The 16,814-nt window shown below is 36.2% G+C and overlaps 1 protein-coding gene across 5 annotated transcripts in view; it reads right to left on the bottom strand.

Annotated features, from left to right (window-relative positions):
* Positions 1-16,814, bottom strand: part of UBR3 (ubiquitin protein ligase E3 component n-recognin 3) — a 120,053-nt gene that overhangs the window by 33,641 nt on the left and 69,598 nt on the right. For 4 of the 5 annotated variants that reach the window (XM_071811043.1, XM_065840960.2, XM_071811041.1 and 1 more), the window contains 5 exons: positions 14,901-15,034; positions 11,476-11,586; positions 9,197-9,409; positions 8,255-8,391; positions 2,690-2,775 (listed from right to left, as the gene is read on the bottom strand). In XM_071811043.1, coding sequence (XP_071667144.1) covers positions 2,690-2,775; positions 8,255-8,391; positions 9,197-9,409; positions 11,476-11,586; positions 14,901-15,034 — 681 coding nt within the window. The remainder of the gene's footprint in view (positions 1-2,689; positions 2,776-8,254; positions 8,392-9,196; positions 9,410-11,475; positions 11,587-14,900; positions 15,035-16,814) is intronic. The other variant, XM_065840961.2, reaches the window with a different exon arrangement.

Raw genomic sequence — 16,814 nt, 5'->3', positions numbered from 1 at the left:
AATCTTATGTTAAAAAAAAAAATCATCAACACGATTTTCTATTATAAGAAATGCTCTACCAATTCCAGAGTAAGCTCTTGTGTGCAAGTACATGAAAACAGCCGAATCACATAATGGGGAAAATAATGTATTCTGTGTAAATACATACACTAGTCTGAAGACAAAGATTTAAAATGAAGTTTTTGTTACTGGATTATTTTACTCTTTGTATAGACAACTAATGCACAGATGATTTGCTGTTACCAAAATGTATTTCATAAATATTTTAAATTTTGTAAACTGAGATGTATTTTAAAAAGAACAGTCGATGTAATCCTACTTAAAGCTTCTTATTAAGAAGATGTTTTCCCTACTTCTTGAGTGTGATACCTATCCTCAACTTTCTCTAAATTTAGTTTGTTCCAGTAATCTATTGTTTTGAACAGAGAACACTGGTTCATTTTCTGAGACATACAGAACAGTAAAAGTGCTGGAAAAACAGGTAAGAATGTGATATGAATTTAAACAGAACTTCAGTTTGTTTGTTTTGTTGACGTAACAATCCAGCATAAAACAATTGTCTAGTGGAGATATTCTTCATGTATAATTTCTAATTTTGTCGTTCTCCAAAACCAAATTCCTCCTACGATTACAGTGTTCTTCATGCATTTCAAGATTTGAGGAATAGTTATTAAAAATCCAGACTGATCTTTTCACTGGCTGTCAACAAAAGGTATAGCTGTCTTTTAAAACCAGGTCCTAAGTATATAACAGCCCTTCCTTATGTAAGATGAGGTTGAAGGGATGGTGTGGTAAGTATAAGAAAAAAATTAAACCATGTATTATACAAAGCACTTTGTGTCTTTCTTGCTCTTTTTTTTTCTCCTTAAAAACCCCCAATCAAACAAAAACTACTTCGAGGTAGTTCCTCCCTTGGTGTCAACTGATACAGTTAAATAGAAATAATGAAGCTCTATAGATGAACACCAAGGAAGATTCCCAGCACTCTCTGATTTAACCATTCTCTGCAAAGTCACAATCTTCCACCACTTACTGACATTAGTTGCTGATAAAGCACCATGAGAAAAAAACATTACATATATATATATATATATTTATACACACACATATATAGGTTCTAAATAGGTACATGCAACACAAATTTGACACTGATATGACATCAAAAATTCCACAGGGTTTTAAGATGTAATTAATGTACTTGATGCCACCTTTATCTTGAAAAAAAATATCATACCAAGAAGCTGAAATCTCTTGACTTTGAAAAACTAGCAGTAAGATAAAAATATGACCTTAGAGATTACAGGCTACTTCCCTGCACACATTCTTCTAAACTTCAAAATATCAAACCTTATTATGGCTAGTAAAGCCATGTGAAAACAGGGGTACACTCTCATTACGTGTAAAGTCATTATAAATTTTTCCCCTTTAACTGTTTCAAAGACTTTAGAATTTTAAGCTGAAATCTCCACCCTAAGCTGCTCATCACAGTCTTCCAAATAAGGTGCCTGTGAAACAGGCAACACATCGACTACGTTGCTAAAATTCAGATAGAAAGTGTGCATCTTACTAGGTGAACATACAATTAATATATTGTAATCCAAGTAGAAGTTATCTGTAGAGCCTTGATTTTAATAAAAGCTTCAAATTTGCAAACAGCGATCTAGCAATGTTCTTTTAACGCACACAGTTTTCAGGTATCTTGCTCTGCTGTAAAAGGGAGATAATGATGGCAGGGGAAGACAACATGCAGCGGGATTTAAAACTACTCGCAAATCTCAACACATGAACGAAATCAATTGAACTGCAACTCCTGGCAGGAATGGAAGGCTCTTATCCTAGCGGACGTGGACAGCATAGCACGTGCTGGGACTTCTTTGGCAGCTCATCACTGCAAATGATGAGGAAAGCATCACCCACAAATCACGTATCAAAAGGCAGAGGTGTTCCCAAGTTTTTTGACATTTTTACTACTGAATCTGTCCCGATGATGTATGAACTTGATTTAAACAAACATTATTATTAGTAGTAGTAGTAGTATTCTGGCAGGCTTTCCAATTTTTCCAGACAAAAGAAAATGTCCATTCCTAATGTTTATATTCCAGTAAAAGACTAGATTTCATGTTACAAAAAACAGCACTTCTGTCAACCAGAAGTGTTTTATTTGCCAAATATTAAAGGTTTCAGAACAATGAAGATTTAAGAGCTTTTACCAAAGAAAATTTGCAAAATTCTCATGTCAAAGAAAGAACTAGGGAAATTAAAGACACAGGACATGGTAGCTGCAGATTTCTAAGTATGAGACCAAGTCATGAGCTACATGAGCACTAGGAAAAACAAATTTCTTTCCTATTATTACCAACAGCAAAGGTGAAACAACACTTTGCTGAGTTACCCTTAAAATACTTCTAGTTTTACTAATAAAAATGGGAAATTTTAAAACGATATTACACGGATACTCCCACAATTGATTTCTAAATAGATTATACCCACAACACACAAACAGCTCTAATGAATATTTTGTGCAAATTACATTTCAGATCTTTTGCAACAAAAGATAAAGACTCGTTATGGCAGTAAAAAGGCTCATAAAAGAAAATCTTGACATAATTTAGAAAATGTTGGGAAAAATCTAGACAATTTTATTCAATATTCTAATAATTTATATTGTACTTCATAACAGAAAACTTACTTAAACATGATCTTTTCCCAGCTGTGCTTGCACCTCCTGAACATAAATTGCCTCCTCGATGGACCAGCTCAAGTTCCAAGTTTGTTCTGCAAGAAGAACATAACACTGTTGAATGGAACAGCATTGTTCAAGCTTCTACAGACACAAGAATCACCACAAAATCCCAGCCTACACTAAATGAAAGAATGCTGTGAGCTAACCTTTAATGGGAGATATTGCTAAAATATGACTCAGAATAAAACAAACTTTATCAATTTATTGCCATATGAGATTTAAAGTGGTTTGATTAGCAAGTACTATATTAAGAGAGCTGCTGTAGTTGTGATTGAAGTATAAAAAAATGTTAGTTCTGAGGCTTTATTTCTGTATGCACACAAAACTCATTGATAATAAGTCAATTTATGTGCAAATTTGAAAAGACAATATACAGATTGGCTAAATTTCAATCAATCAGATATGTCTGAAAAGTGTTCTCTTCATTGGCAGGGCTTTTGTTTTGCTCTAAACAAACAGTACAATGGATAAGCCATCAAGTAACTAAGTATGAAAACAGTCTAAATTATAATGGAAGCACTGACCTTTATAGATAAGTTAGTTAATAAAAGCCTTGGAGGTTAATTCTGAATGAAACGCTGGTATTCACTGCAGCTCATTAGTATGAAACAGGAGTTGTGTCACTGAATCTCTGTGACACACTGATGCTTGCTTTCTTAGTATTATTGGAACCTGATACTTAGGCACCAATTGTTTAGGCCAAATTCGATAGCTTTGTTTACTTTTGGAATTGGATGTTTCAGTATTGCATTATCTTTTACCCTCAAGTCTTTGAGCAAACAATTTACATTATGTTCTCTGAGAGTTTGTTTTAGTAAGTCAACATATATTCCATGAATTAAAATAAAGGAATATAATTATACAATTATACTCTAAAATGTTATTTTCCTAATATAATCCAAACTACAAAGCTCAGTCTAAACCTATTTGTCCTTTAACTAAATACCAAACAATTTCAGGTTCAACATAATGTGACTTAGTATGTATGAAAATCTAGAATTTTAGGCACATAATAGATCTAAGCTAAGACACCCCCCCATATATTTAAGAAGAAACTACAGGATGACTATTTTATGCAAAACAAATTATATTTTAAGAATTTTAGTTCTATCGGTTTGAAAGAATAATACATTTTAAATGCAGTGTTTGTTAAGATACTTTCATATGCTTTTAAAATAGTAACATTTCAGAATATTGCTATCCCTGAATTTGCAGCCTATGCCACCCATTTCTGAAGGAACGCTTTAATCCTCTCTACTCAGAAAAGGCAATTTAACATTGATAATGTGCCTGCTCAGAGCTCCATCTGGTAGCTGCTGATAAGGGCATCTGTGTGACAGGGGAATTTTCCACTCTTCAGGCGATTTACAGTGCTCACTGAACTTCTAAAAATCTACCAGCAAGGAAGCAGGGACAGGAATTTCATATTAATGGACAAAATAGCAACTGTAGATCAGCATGTGCTAGTTCATTGCAAGAATAAAGGAAAACTGTGTTTTCTTTCTACAAACCTCCTGATAACTAATTTGTAGAACAAAATTAATGGCAGTCTTCCCTTAAAACCAAGATAATTAAGATTTAAATCAAAAACACTACCTGAATGTCTAAGAACAACTTTCTAGATCTAGAATTTTACATTTCCTTTCACCAAAAAATATGTACAATTTTTAAAAAATAACCTCAGGGACAATTCTGAAAAATCTCTTCTTGATATGTACGAGGTGTTATTTAGTACTTTTTGCTATAATCAATGTAAAGAGAGAGATTTCTGGAAACATACATTCCATCACATGTATCATACCAACTCTCACCTCTCACACTGCTTTGTTGACTGGCCCAGCTCATCAAAAACAGCAGGTTATAGTTCAGCTTTCTTGGAAATGTAAATATTAGCCTTTTCCTCTGAGGTATCTCTTTCAAAACATACCTAAACTTTGGCATAAAAATGCACAGTAGGGAAGGCATCTTCTGTGAAACTGAACAGTTCTTCTTTACAAAACATTCTACATCAGGTACAGCCCTGACTCATTTTCGAGGGAGACTACTGAAGCTCCTCAATTCAAGCTCCCTTCTACTTTGAGGATCTGAGCAGCATCTGCCCTCTACTGAAGAAAAGCAGAGCTCTCAGTGTCTATGCTCTCATCAATGAAGAAAAACCCTGGGGCATGTCATAGAAGACTGGAACACAGAGTGGCCTCCAAAAGCATCCTTAGCTCTCTCAGCCCCCTCAACATGAAGGAAAGAGAAGGAGAAAGAAAAATCTACATGAGCGACTGTTTTCTCTATCTAGAAATCTTTGTGTCATTCATTGGAGCAATAGATTCTGTAGAACACTGGCTTTATCTTCCTCACTCACAGAAAAAAAACTAAGAAGATGATTTTGCTCAGCTGTACAGACTTCTGACAAAAAAAATCGGCCTTATTTCATCCCTTCTTGTAGGTTTCCAATAAAGGAACACAGTGCGAGTGGCAACGGCAACTGTATATTCCTTGCCATTCATGTCAGGACAGAGTAGGGGGAAATGACAATGCAATGCCCTTTCCAGAAAGAGAACATTTTTGGATGGACCTCCTCTTTCTACTGGGACAGAATAATCAAGTAAAGCACTACCATTTTTTCCATTTCACTTTACAAAGACAACATATACATGAAAAAAAATTAGACACTGAGACACAAACTGGAAGGAAAGAACACATGGTTCTTATATTAGTCTGTACACAGCTGACAGCAAAAACAAAAGCTTTGTTTACAGAGACAATGAGACCTATTACCATGCAACACAGGAACAGTCCTCCAAGATGCTGCCACAAATGACAGTCATCAATGTTAGCAATGTGGAGCTATTAAAATTAAAGCTAGGCACACGTGATTTGTGAATGGCACACTATACTAATCTCATAAATGTCAGCAAAGACAAGGAGGGCTGCATACAAGAAGGGCATACGCTTAACAAGGTAAGACTGGCAGGATAGAGGAGGTAGCCAAGGAGCTGTTCTTCCTCCAGCTGTGCATGAAAATCCGGATGCCAAGACCCTGAGTGCCTCATTGGTCAGGAAAGCAGACAGGGGCCAGCATGTGCTTGTAATTTATTTTCTCTGCTACCAGTGACATCTGGCTGGGTAAGCAAAAGCGAGGAAAAGTAACTTCCCATTTTCCTGAAGCAGAAAGGATAAGCTGCAGCAAGTGGCTACATCTTGTTTAACCAGTAGTATTCCCATTCCACCATGTGGAAATCCAGTTCAAAACTGGCCTCCGGCTGTACACTAGCAGCTTTTCAGAAGACTGCAGGTGATCTCACTTTCTGATTGAAAATGGAACATGACTTATAAGAAGATTAAGAGTGTCTAATTCTCTTACAAAGATATAGAGTCAATAAAAATATCATTGCGTTCACATGCTTTATTTAAACAGTGGCTACTTATCATCTTGACCACCTTATCTGCATGTTAGATTAAATACCAGTAAGACATGAATAACAGCTGAAGACAGTCTGACCAAAAACAATGAAATGTTTCAGAATACATGAAACTAGAAATGCCTAAAGGTAACTGGTTGGTAAGGAACACAAGGATATCATTACCTCAAAAATAATTGGATGGAAATAAGGAAGAAAGAGGTTGAATGACAGGAATAACTTCCAGAAAGCAATTAAATCATTCTGTAATTTAACTGTGGATAGTCCATAGCTTGGTTACTTAGACAAGACGTACTAAAACCATACAAAGAAAACTCACTCTGGGAGATGACCAGCTCAGTTACACATTTATTTCCACAAATACAAACTTTAAGGTTACTTTAAAAGATTTTTTTTTAACCTGTAGTTTCTATGTAATTATCAAGTAATAGAAGCCTGTAAATGTGGATTGCTGAACTGAAAGGTAAGAGAAATTAACCATTTTGTAGCGGATCTGCCAGGCACACTCACAAGTGGCCTTATGAGTTATGGTAATAACATAGAGGGCTGGATCCAACACCTAAAATCTTTCAGCCATGGTTAAACGGAAAATTACTGACACCAGTCTCAATCTAACAAGAAGAGGTCACAACAATGCAGGTGGCAATCAAATGCTGTTCTGGTTGGAGCTATTTTTTACTCTTGGAATTAAAACAAAGATCTTGGGCTTATGGTGTTAATAAAAAATAATATAATATAGATATATTTAACATGTGTTTAGATAGCATTTTTAAAATTCTATAGCATTACACCCAGAATTATATTATAACATCACTTTTGTACCTTAAATGACATGTCAAGTTATGGTTACAAGTAATCATACTTCTATATGGGAAATACCAATTTTGTGTCATTTGTATTTTTGGAAGGATATTAAATTGTATCGATCAACTACATCGTGCTAAAAATCTCAACATTATTTATCCTTGTATAGCATATACCACTTAAAATAATGTAGAATAATATTTTGATGTGCTACGTATAAAATTTAATTGCTCTTCTCAATGAAGGCACAGTTAAGATACTTCTGAAGAAGATAGCTATATATTGCTACTAATAGAATTATACAATAACACACATTGGAAGAGAATTCTGGAGATCAGATTGTCTACCCTTCTATCAAAAGCTGAGCTTTAGATTTGATATCCAGCAAGTGCTGAGCCAAGTCTTGAATATTTTCAACTGCATATATACTAAAGACACTCAGCAACTGGAGTTTACAAAACTGTAGTAAAAAATGCTACTAGATGACATAACTTGTGTGCTTGTACTTTCTCTGCAGTCAGCACCTGCCCTGCAGGCCTCAGTAAGTCAGAGTTTAGAAAATTATTTGCTTCATGAGTATTTCAACATCTTCATATAGGAAAACCCTGTGTTACAGTAAATCTGAACAGATAAACCATTCAGAGCATCTTAACATCAATGGCATAGATGGGAGGAGGGACTGTTTGATTTTCTTGGAAACAGTGTCTGTGGCACTGACAGCTGTAAAACTGGAATCAAACATCACAGAGAAAATGCTGACAGCTTTGACACTTTTTTACAAGCCTTATTCACATGATGAGAGATTCCTGGTTGCTGATGTAGAAAAGGCTCTTTCTGTGATCCTCCTTTAAGTAGATAAAACTAATGTATGATGCAGAGATTAAAAATACTTTGTGACTTAAAAACCAGCAATACGGCAGTGACACATAAATAATCGCATTCTGGTAAATAGCAGTAGAGGAGATCGGACAGTTTGGGAAAGGAAGGCGGAAAAACAAATTCAAGGTAAATTTTTGATATATGAAAATCAAAACCTCGAATGAAGAAGAAAACTAAATAAGCATGAGACAAAATCTTCTCCATCTTTTGTGCCACTGCTGCATATAAGAAAAATGAACTGAGAGGTACATTTTTCCATCTTGCATATGTCTCCAATTGAAACCAGAAAAATGTAACCTTGATGTACTAAGTACTCAAAAAGTACTTTTAGGAGAGGATGATTTTTTTTAAGAAGAAGACTATCTGGTGAGTAATACCATTAGTGAGAAACACAACAGAAAAACATACCTACCTGGCTACCGAATACATAAATAGAAAATCATTGTCGGGTGATCCGGGACTCTTACTATAATCTGTATATTTCTTCTGTGTGGTACTTTTTATATCTTTCATTACAGATTCCATTTCTTTACTGAGATTGGTTTCAGACTATGAACAAAGACACAAAAGAAGATTAGCTAATTTGACCTGAAGAAACGCAATAGCTGATTGCAAAGCATAGCACTTTCAGGTCTACAAAAACACATTTGCAGGTTATGAAAAAAGACACATTAAAAGCCAGTATTCTGTCTCACAGAAGGGTTACAATATTCTGAGTTATTCTGATTTTTTCTGAATATGAAAACATTACTGCTTTGTCAAGTTCAGGAATCTCACTGCTTGTGTTATTTTGAAATATATTTGCATTGTACAAATACACAAAAATAACACAAAGTATCTCTGTCAAGACTGGAAGGTTAGCAAAATTTCATGGAATATATTTCAGAAAGACCTCAAGAAGCTTTGTAATACATGAGCATCTGAAAACTGCTCTTTCTGTAAAACAAATAATCCATACCTTAATATGTTCTTAATAGACATTCTTTACACAGATTCCAGTTACAAGGATATCAGTGTTTTTACATTGTAAAGACATGATAAACAGAATTTATATTACATGGTTCAATTCTATAATATATAAGCGACTATGGAGAGAAGTGAGTATGTATCCCGTAAAAAATTCTATTAATCACATTTTGTCATAGCTTTTAAATGGCTTATTTTTAGTAGGTAATGCAAAAAGTTCTGTAAATGTTTAAAATTTCTTGATATTAAAAAAAAAAGTATTATCCTGTCTTCCATGTCAGAAGAAAATGAAGTTTACCAGGTTGTCAAGTTTCTATGAGGTCACATACGCAACAAAACGTAAAACATGAAAGGTAGAGGCAAATTAACAAGGATCTTTCTGCCTTACACTGATGCTTACTGGGAAAGTTCCCAGCTGTTCTTGAAGATCTTCCACCTCTTGTACAAGATCTTGCATACACTTGTTGCTATGACTTTGCCACAGGCTTCTTTCCGTGTTGTTTCCAGGATAACAAGGAAGAACACTGTTAGCAAACTGCCTACAGAGGGGACAGGTAAATTCTCCTTTGTCCACTGAAAAACCCTGGAGGACCTGGTCATTCTAGAAGAAAATGAAGAAGATGTAGCTGAAATTTGCAAAACATTATAATTTTTACTTTGGTATTTTATGTGTATAGCCAAAGAACCAAGTCTAAAACCAAAAATTGTAAAGAAAGAATAATTAGAATAGTTCCTCCTTTTAGCGAAAAAGGTCTTAACTATTACAGACTCTCTTACAATCCTCCAACTCAAATAATTTTCCTAATTTGAATTACTCCTCATTGTCAACAATATCCCCATAATGAAACAGAAATATTTCAATGGGATATTCCGAACATTTCACGTGTTATTTTTTTTTACCAATTCCCATAAAGTTTGAGACTCCCTTGATAAGATCTTTTAATTTATCAAGAGGCAATTTTATTTTCAGAAGCCTGAAAAACCTTATCAAGTTTCAAGGGTAGCATAACAAAAACCCTGATTATTTGTTCCTTATCATGAAGGTTAGAAAAATGGACACAGAAGCAGGTGTTTGGGAAGCAGGGACATCTCCCGAGTGCTCCTGTTACCAACAAGCAGCCTTGCTTCAGCTTTATGAATTGCCTCAACAGTTTCCCCCTCCTGGGAGAAGAGAACAGCTACATTAACAGTGACTAGAATTCCAACTTCAAGCAAGCAGCCCCAAATGGTGAGGCATTCTGGTGAACTTCCTTTTACATACCTTTCTGGATGTTGATATCTGATTGCATTATGTAAAAAGAATTGGTTTATCCAGATGAACACAAGTCTACATAAATTATTTTGGTACTAAGAATGGTAAAATTATGATGCACTCATCTAGGTAGTAGTAATACAAGCAAATACACACAAAATTTCACTTAACAATCTAGAAATCCCACAAATACTATGAGATAGAATAAGAGTTTCTTTTGAGTTTAGGTGAGAATCCGCCAGAAAAGGGACTTCAGTGTCTAAATGATGCAAAAGATTACTTCTCAAAATTCTGCAAAATAAGATTCTACCACGACGAAAGCCCAGATTCTGCTTAATTATCTTGATGGTACAATTACCCCTGAAAGCACCTTTACAGTCGTATGGAAAAGAACAATTAATCATGGGATCAAATAAAGGTGGAACAGCTGCCACTTTCTCTAGAGGTAAATTTCACAGAATGACCAATGCTGATACTAAAAACACCAAAGAATTGCTCATAGTTTTTTCTCAAAATGGAAACAAATCAACAAAGCTTACGAAAAACTAAAAGTAAAAAAATTAAAAAGCAGCTTCATATGCAACAAGAAGTCACCATTTAGTCTTTGTTTTACTACACTAAATATTATAACACAGAAAGAAATGATTGCTTAAAACCTGATGACTTCTACCACTGAGCTTGTGATAATGTTTTCTGGTGCCATTCAGGGATCTGCAACTGGGCTGCAGAAGGCTGAGGCGGGTCAAGCAACATCCATCCTACCCTGTTTACTGAGAGCATGTGAAAATAAATGCATGTCATTTCTAGCCAACAATTATTGAGGTTTAACTAACAAAATGTAGTTTTAAACCATATATAGCAGTAATTTCCCAACAGTATTTTCCAAGGAGAACAAAAAAAAAAAAAGCATAATTCACAAGAGTTAAACTATTTTAACTCGTTTCTCCAAACTGCATGTATATAACATATTTACCATACAGAACTAGAGAGAAAAATCTAACTTTTTGTACCAGAATTTTCATATTAAGAATTAACCAAGAGTAGCTCATATTTGTAAAATTCCTCATTTTTTCTTCAGTTTCCCTGTAATTTATAACACACATTAAACATCAAAATAAGAATCTATGAAACAGAAATGCTTTACCTGAAGATGCATACCAGAAAAAAACAAAACCCAGTGATTTAATTTTTAAGAACAGGATTAGTTTAGTCCAGTGTTTCTTCTGAAAACAAAGTACTTTTGTTAATAATGTCAAGATGTAATAAGAGATTTAGTGTCTACTGTCCTTGAAACATAACATCTTGTCCATTAATGAAAAGCCAATCTATCTTTCTCTGAACAGCATAAATCCAATTGATTTCACTAAGAACAGTTCAGATTAAAATTAAAAAATATTATCTTTACTTGTACTTACTCGTAAAGATTCCATGTAAGATTTGTGACAATCTATGTGTAAAGTGTGACCACAAGTTTGTACATAAACACCTCCTTCCCAGCCTATTGACACTGCTTGCAGGCAGGAACTCTAAAACAGTAAGAAAAAACAACAATATATATAAAGTTATAAAGGTATTCAACACAATTTAAGATCTTATATATATATATATATTTATTTATTTGCATGCTATATAATTAGAGACATGTATTGTAGAAATAAAGAAAAAAAATTATAAGTGTTTATTTACACTAATTACATGGCTGTCATTATGCTATTCTTTCCAAAAAACAGCCAAACACTTAAGTCAAACTTCGGCAGTTATTATGTCTTAGTAAAATGACCTCTTTAAAGAATCTCTTGCATCAGCATGAAGATGGCTCTGCCTCCACCATGTGTTTCAATAGTACAAGTTAGCCCATGTACATGGGCAACATACTGCTCCAATACATTTCATTCAGTTTTGTATGTAACCAAAATAGCGAGATTGCAGCTTTCTGAATCTTGTCGAAACCATCACATCTGAGATGTCTGCTCAGCAAATTGATGAGATGCACCAAAAACTGCAACACCTGCAGCTGGCACTGGGCAACAGAAATGGCCCGATTCTCCTCCATGACAACACCCGATGCTTCAGAAGTTGAAGGGATTGTGCTACAAAATTTTGCCTCACTCGCCGTGTTCACCTGACCTCTCACCAGCTGACTACCATTTCTTCAAGCATCTTGACAACTTTTTGCAGGGAAAATGCTTTCACAACCAGCAGGATGCAAAAAATGCTTTCACATCCAGCAGGATGCAAAAAATGCTTTCCAAGAGTTCGTCAAATCCCGAAGCACAGATTTTTATGCTACAGGAGTAAAAAAACCTTATTTCTCATTGTCAAACTGTGTTGATTGTAATGGTTCCTATTTTGATCAATAAAGCTGTGTTTGAGCCCAGTCACGATGATTTAAAATTCAAGGTCCAAAACCACAATCACTTTTGCACCAACCTAATTCAAATTCTAGCTACAGGACACGCTCCTGTTCAGCTTGCCTCAACCTGACATTCATAATGTCCTATGACCTTCTCAGGCCACAGACAAGGAAAACTTTATGTTTCTCCTGCTGGTTCCCGCATGATTGAGTAGGTTACAGTATTAGTAAGGCACGGTTGTACGACGCACATGGATAAGCACCCCCAGGACGAAAGTTTAATTCAGGAAAAGCATTATTTATTGCATGTATTTTTCTTTTGCAAAAGAAGAAAGACACAACCCCAAAGTCCTTCCAGAAAGGCTTTACTCTATTACTCTTTAGTTCAGAAATAAGTGTTCAAAGCCAGCCACAGGCTTGGGATGGAACACACCTGTATCGAGTTATGGGTTACAGAGTACTATGTGATTCTGAAAATAGTCCTATCAATCCAGGATATGAAGTTTTAGCTCCTAATCCCTAGTTATACCTCTCCATACTAAAAATAACCACTTTCAACGATTTTTCCTTTAATGGGCAAGAACTCTACTCCCTGACTGACAGCAAGCATCAAATTTCAGCCTAGAAAGTCCAAAAGGAATCTCTAGGGAAATAATTAGCCTGTTTTGCCCAATCTGTATGTAGCATGTAGCTTTTGAATATTATTTTGTTCTTCTAGTAGAATAAGCTAAATCATGTTCCGTAACTTAGAATTTTCACATCTAAGTGAAATTATTCTCTTGCTTCATGCAATCTGTTGTTAGAGGAAGGACACAGTTGGTAAACAAAAGGACTTCCTATTGCTTAGCTCAGCTGAACAAGACACTCAGGACACTAACAGATGTTTCCGTTTTTATCCCAGAAGAAATTTAAGGATTAGTTCTTTCATGCAGAGACATTTTTTAACACAGTAGCGACCTGGAAACTTGAAAGCAAAGATAGCTAAATTCCACTCATGTTTGAACCAGGACTAGAATTTTTGAAGGCAGGATACATTTGCTCATTGCATCACAGTGTATTTTAGACCAATCCGTTGGTAGTGTTACTGCACAAAAAAGGGAAATACACAGTACAGTAAGTTGAAGTTTTTGAGAAACATTTTGCTTGGAACTCCTTCCATACGTAGTATGCAAACATGTAAAAATAAAGCTACAGTACTGGTTCAATGTTTTTAATCACTTCAGTATGAAAAAATACTAAGTAGTTGAAACAATAAACATCATCAATATCAAAAGAAGAAAAGCTTGTTCACAAATTCTTTCTGAACTTTCGTTCAGAAATAATTCAGAAATCATTTCCTGCTTACATGTTCAAAAGTTTTACTTTCTAGCAAGGAAATGTACAATACTTGCCTCAGGAGAAGATGTTTTTCTGAAAACATTGCCCACTTTCTAAAACTGTATCAGTTATGAAATTCATTCTAAATTAATCTACTCTACATAAGCAAGCTTGGTTGCAGTTGGCAAATTTCAATTACCTGTGGATGACAGATATGAGAAAGCTAGCCATCATGTCAGAGTAAAAACAGCCAGTTTCTCCTCTTTAAAGCTTCTAAAGGTTGATTATTTAGTTAGATCTGCCTAAGAACTGGTATTTTGCCCAAGACTAGTCTACAGGAGCTAATTCAGTGTCGCACGTTACATACTGTTCTCCCCTAGAATGATTTCTCAGAAGAGTTATATATTATTTTACATGGCTGTTTTAGATACTAGCAAGGAAAGTCACAGGCAAGACTTCCACAAAGGTCTAAAGCAGAACAGGTCCTGTTAAGCTACAAGAATTGGATCTCAAATTTAAATACGAAAAGCTGTAATGTGGCTTTGTGAAGAAATGCAAAAATCTGTTTGGAACAGCTAACAGAACTGCAAACCAGAAAATAACCAATTAAGGTAAAATTGAACTTCAGTAATGTTGTGCAGAGCTGAGGATTCGGCAGAAGGGGGTGAAGTCGTCTGCTGGTCCCTCCTTCCCATCCACTCATCCTCGCCTTCTCTGTAGTGGCTCAGAAAACTCTTACAGGTTAAAAGAAATCTTTCCACTTACTCTGTGCTGCCAAAAATACTTTGATTAAGAATAACTCCTTGATCAGATTTGCTGAATGGCCCCAAGAAAACTGGTGTTTTGAAAGCAATACCTAAGATAGCAAAACCACATCTCAATTGTGTGGTGACACTGAATTATGAGATACCATCTTCTAGAGAACATCTGCATGGGTATTTAATGACCATGCAGCCTGTAGATATACTAGATGTCTACGTGAAAAATGTAACTAGTGAAAAGCCAGACACTATTTAAAAATAAGGACCCTATCACACTTCGTAACTACTGCAACATGACTAAGTGTTCACTGAATGCAGAAAGGAAACTAGAAGGACTAAGTTGTAGTTTCATTTACCTTTTTACACAATTTTTTCAGAAGCAGTAGTATCGTCCACATGAAATACTTACATCTTTAAAGTATCGCTGTAAAGTTGAAAGCCTCGCATCATGCAGTGTTGCACAGGTATCCCAAGAGTATATTTGCTCCTCTTCAGTAGTTGGTAGTTTCTTTGGCTCAGTGCTACTGCGGCATTGTCCCAACACTGTATGAAGAAAAGAAGGAATAAAGAATGCAATGGATAACAATATCCTAAACAATTAAGAAAACAATCAGGAAATTTTGGCTCGTAACTACACTAATGCGCACAGCATAAGGAACAAGAAAAATTAACTAGAAGCCTTGGCCCAGTCCCAGGGATATGATATAATTGGCATTTGTGAAACCTGGTGGGATGAATCCTGTGACTGGAGTGCCATGATGGATGGCTACAGGCTATTCAGAATAGGATAGGCAGGCGGTTGCACTGTGTGTAGAAGAGAGGCTGGAGTGCATGGAGCTGGCAGTTGGTGACAGCAAAGTTGAGAGCCTCTGGGTAAGGATTAAGGGTCAGACAAATAAAACAGACGCTGTTGTGGGTGCCTACTACAGGCCACCCAGCCAGGATGATGACACTGATGAGTTATTCTTTAAGGAACTAAGTGAAACCTCCAAATCATCTGCGCTTGTCTTTATGGGGGATTTCAACTTGTCAGATGTCAACTGGGAATATCACACAGCTGGCACCAACAGGTCCAGAAGATTCCTGAAGCATCTGGATGATAACTTCTTGGTGCAGGTACTAAGGGAACTGACCAGGAAAGGTGTCTTCCTAGATTTGACACTCACTAACAGAAAGGGTCTTGTAGGAGATGTGGCAACCGGTGGCTCCCTTGGCCACAGTGACCATGAAGCAGTCAGGATTAAAATCTTTGCTAAGAGGAGGAAAACCTCCAGCAAGACCTTAACACTAGATATAAGGAGACCAGATTTCGGGCTGCTCAGAGAAATACTTAGTAAGATTCCCTGGGAAGAAGCTTTTGAAGGTGTTGGGGTCCATCAGTGTTGGCCATTTTTTAAGCATCACCTACTAAAAGCACAGGACCAAGCCATTCCAAAATGCCAAAAATCTAGCAGCCGAGGTAAAAAGCCAGCTTGGTTGAGCAGGGGTCGTCTTCTTGAAATACAGCAAAAAAAGAAACTAGGTGGTCAGTGGAAGCAAGGTTAGGTAACATGGGAGGTAGGGAGGAAATTCATGCTGCCAAAGCTCAATTAGAATTGAAGCTGGTCAATACTGTGAAGGAAAAGAGAAAAGGCTTTTAACAGATATCAATGGCAAAAGGCAAATGCAAAAAATCATTGGCCCATTAACTGATGAGCACGGTCACCTTATTAACAGGGACAATGGACAAAGCTGAGACATTTAATGCTTTCTTCACTTCAGTCCTCAACACCAATGATAGACTTGGGGGCCCCCATAACCCTGGGCTAGAAAATCACAGCTGTGAGAACAATAAACTCCCAATCAATCTGGAACTTGTATGGGATCTGCTACTCCAGCTAGATCCCTACAAGTAGATGGGTTCTGATAGGATTCATCTAAGGGTGCTTAAAGAGTTGGCTGACATCATAGCAAGACTACTCTCCGCGATTTTTCAGTGGTCCTAGGAATGCGGAGAGGTCCCAGAGGACTGGAAGCTGGCAAATGTCCCAATCTACAAGAAGGGCAACAGGGATGACACTGGAAACTACAGACCTGTCAGCCTCACTTCTGTTCCTGGCAAAATCACGGAGAAGATTGTTCTGGGAGTTAATGAAAAACATCTGAACAACAACTCAGTCATTGGTCCCAGCCAGCATGGGTTCATGAGGGGAAAGTCTTGCCTGACCAACTTAAATTTCGTTCTACAACAAGGTTACCCACCTAGTTGACCAAAGGAGGCCTATCAACGTGATCATTTTGGATTTCAGTAAAGCTTTTGATGCTGTCTCTCACAGTATCCTCC

This window comes from Patagioenas fasciata, chromosome 7 (assembly GCF_037038585.1).
Source record: "Patagioenas fasciata isolate bPatFas1 chromosome 7, bPatFas1.hap1, whole genome shotgun sequence".
Classification (NCBI taxonomy): Eukaryota; Metazoa; Chordata; class Aves; order Columbiformes; family Columbidae; genus Patagioenas; species Patagioenas fasciata.
The sequence above is the reverse complement of the archived record's forward strand: the minus strand, read 5'-3'. Positions and strand labels throughout refer to the sequence as shown.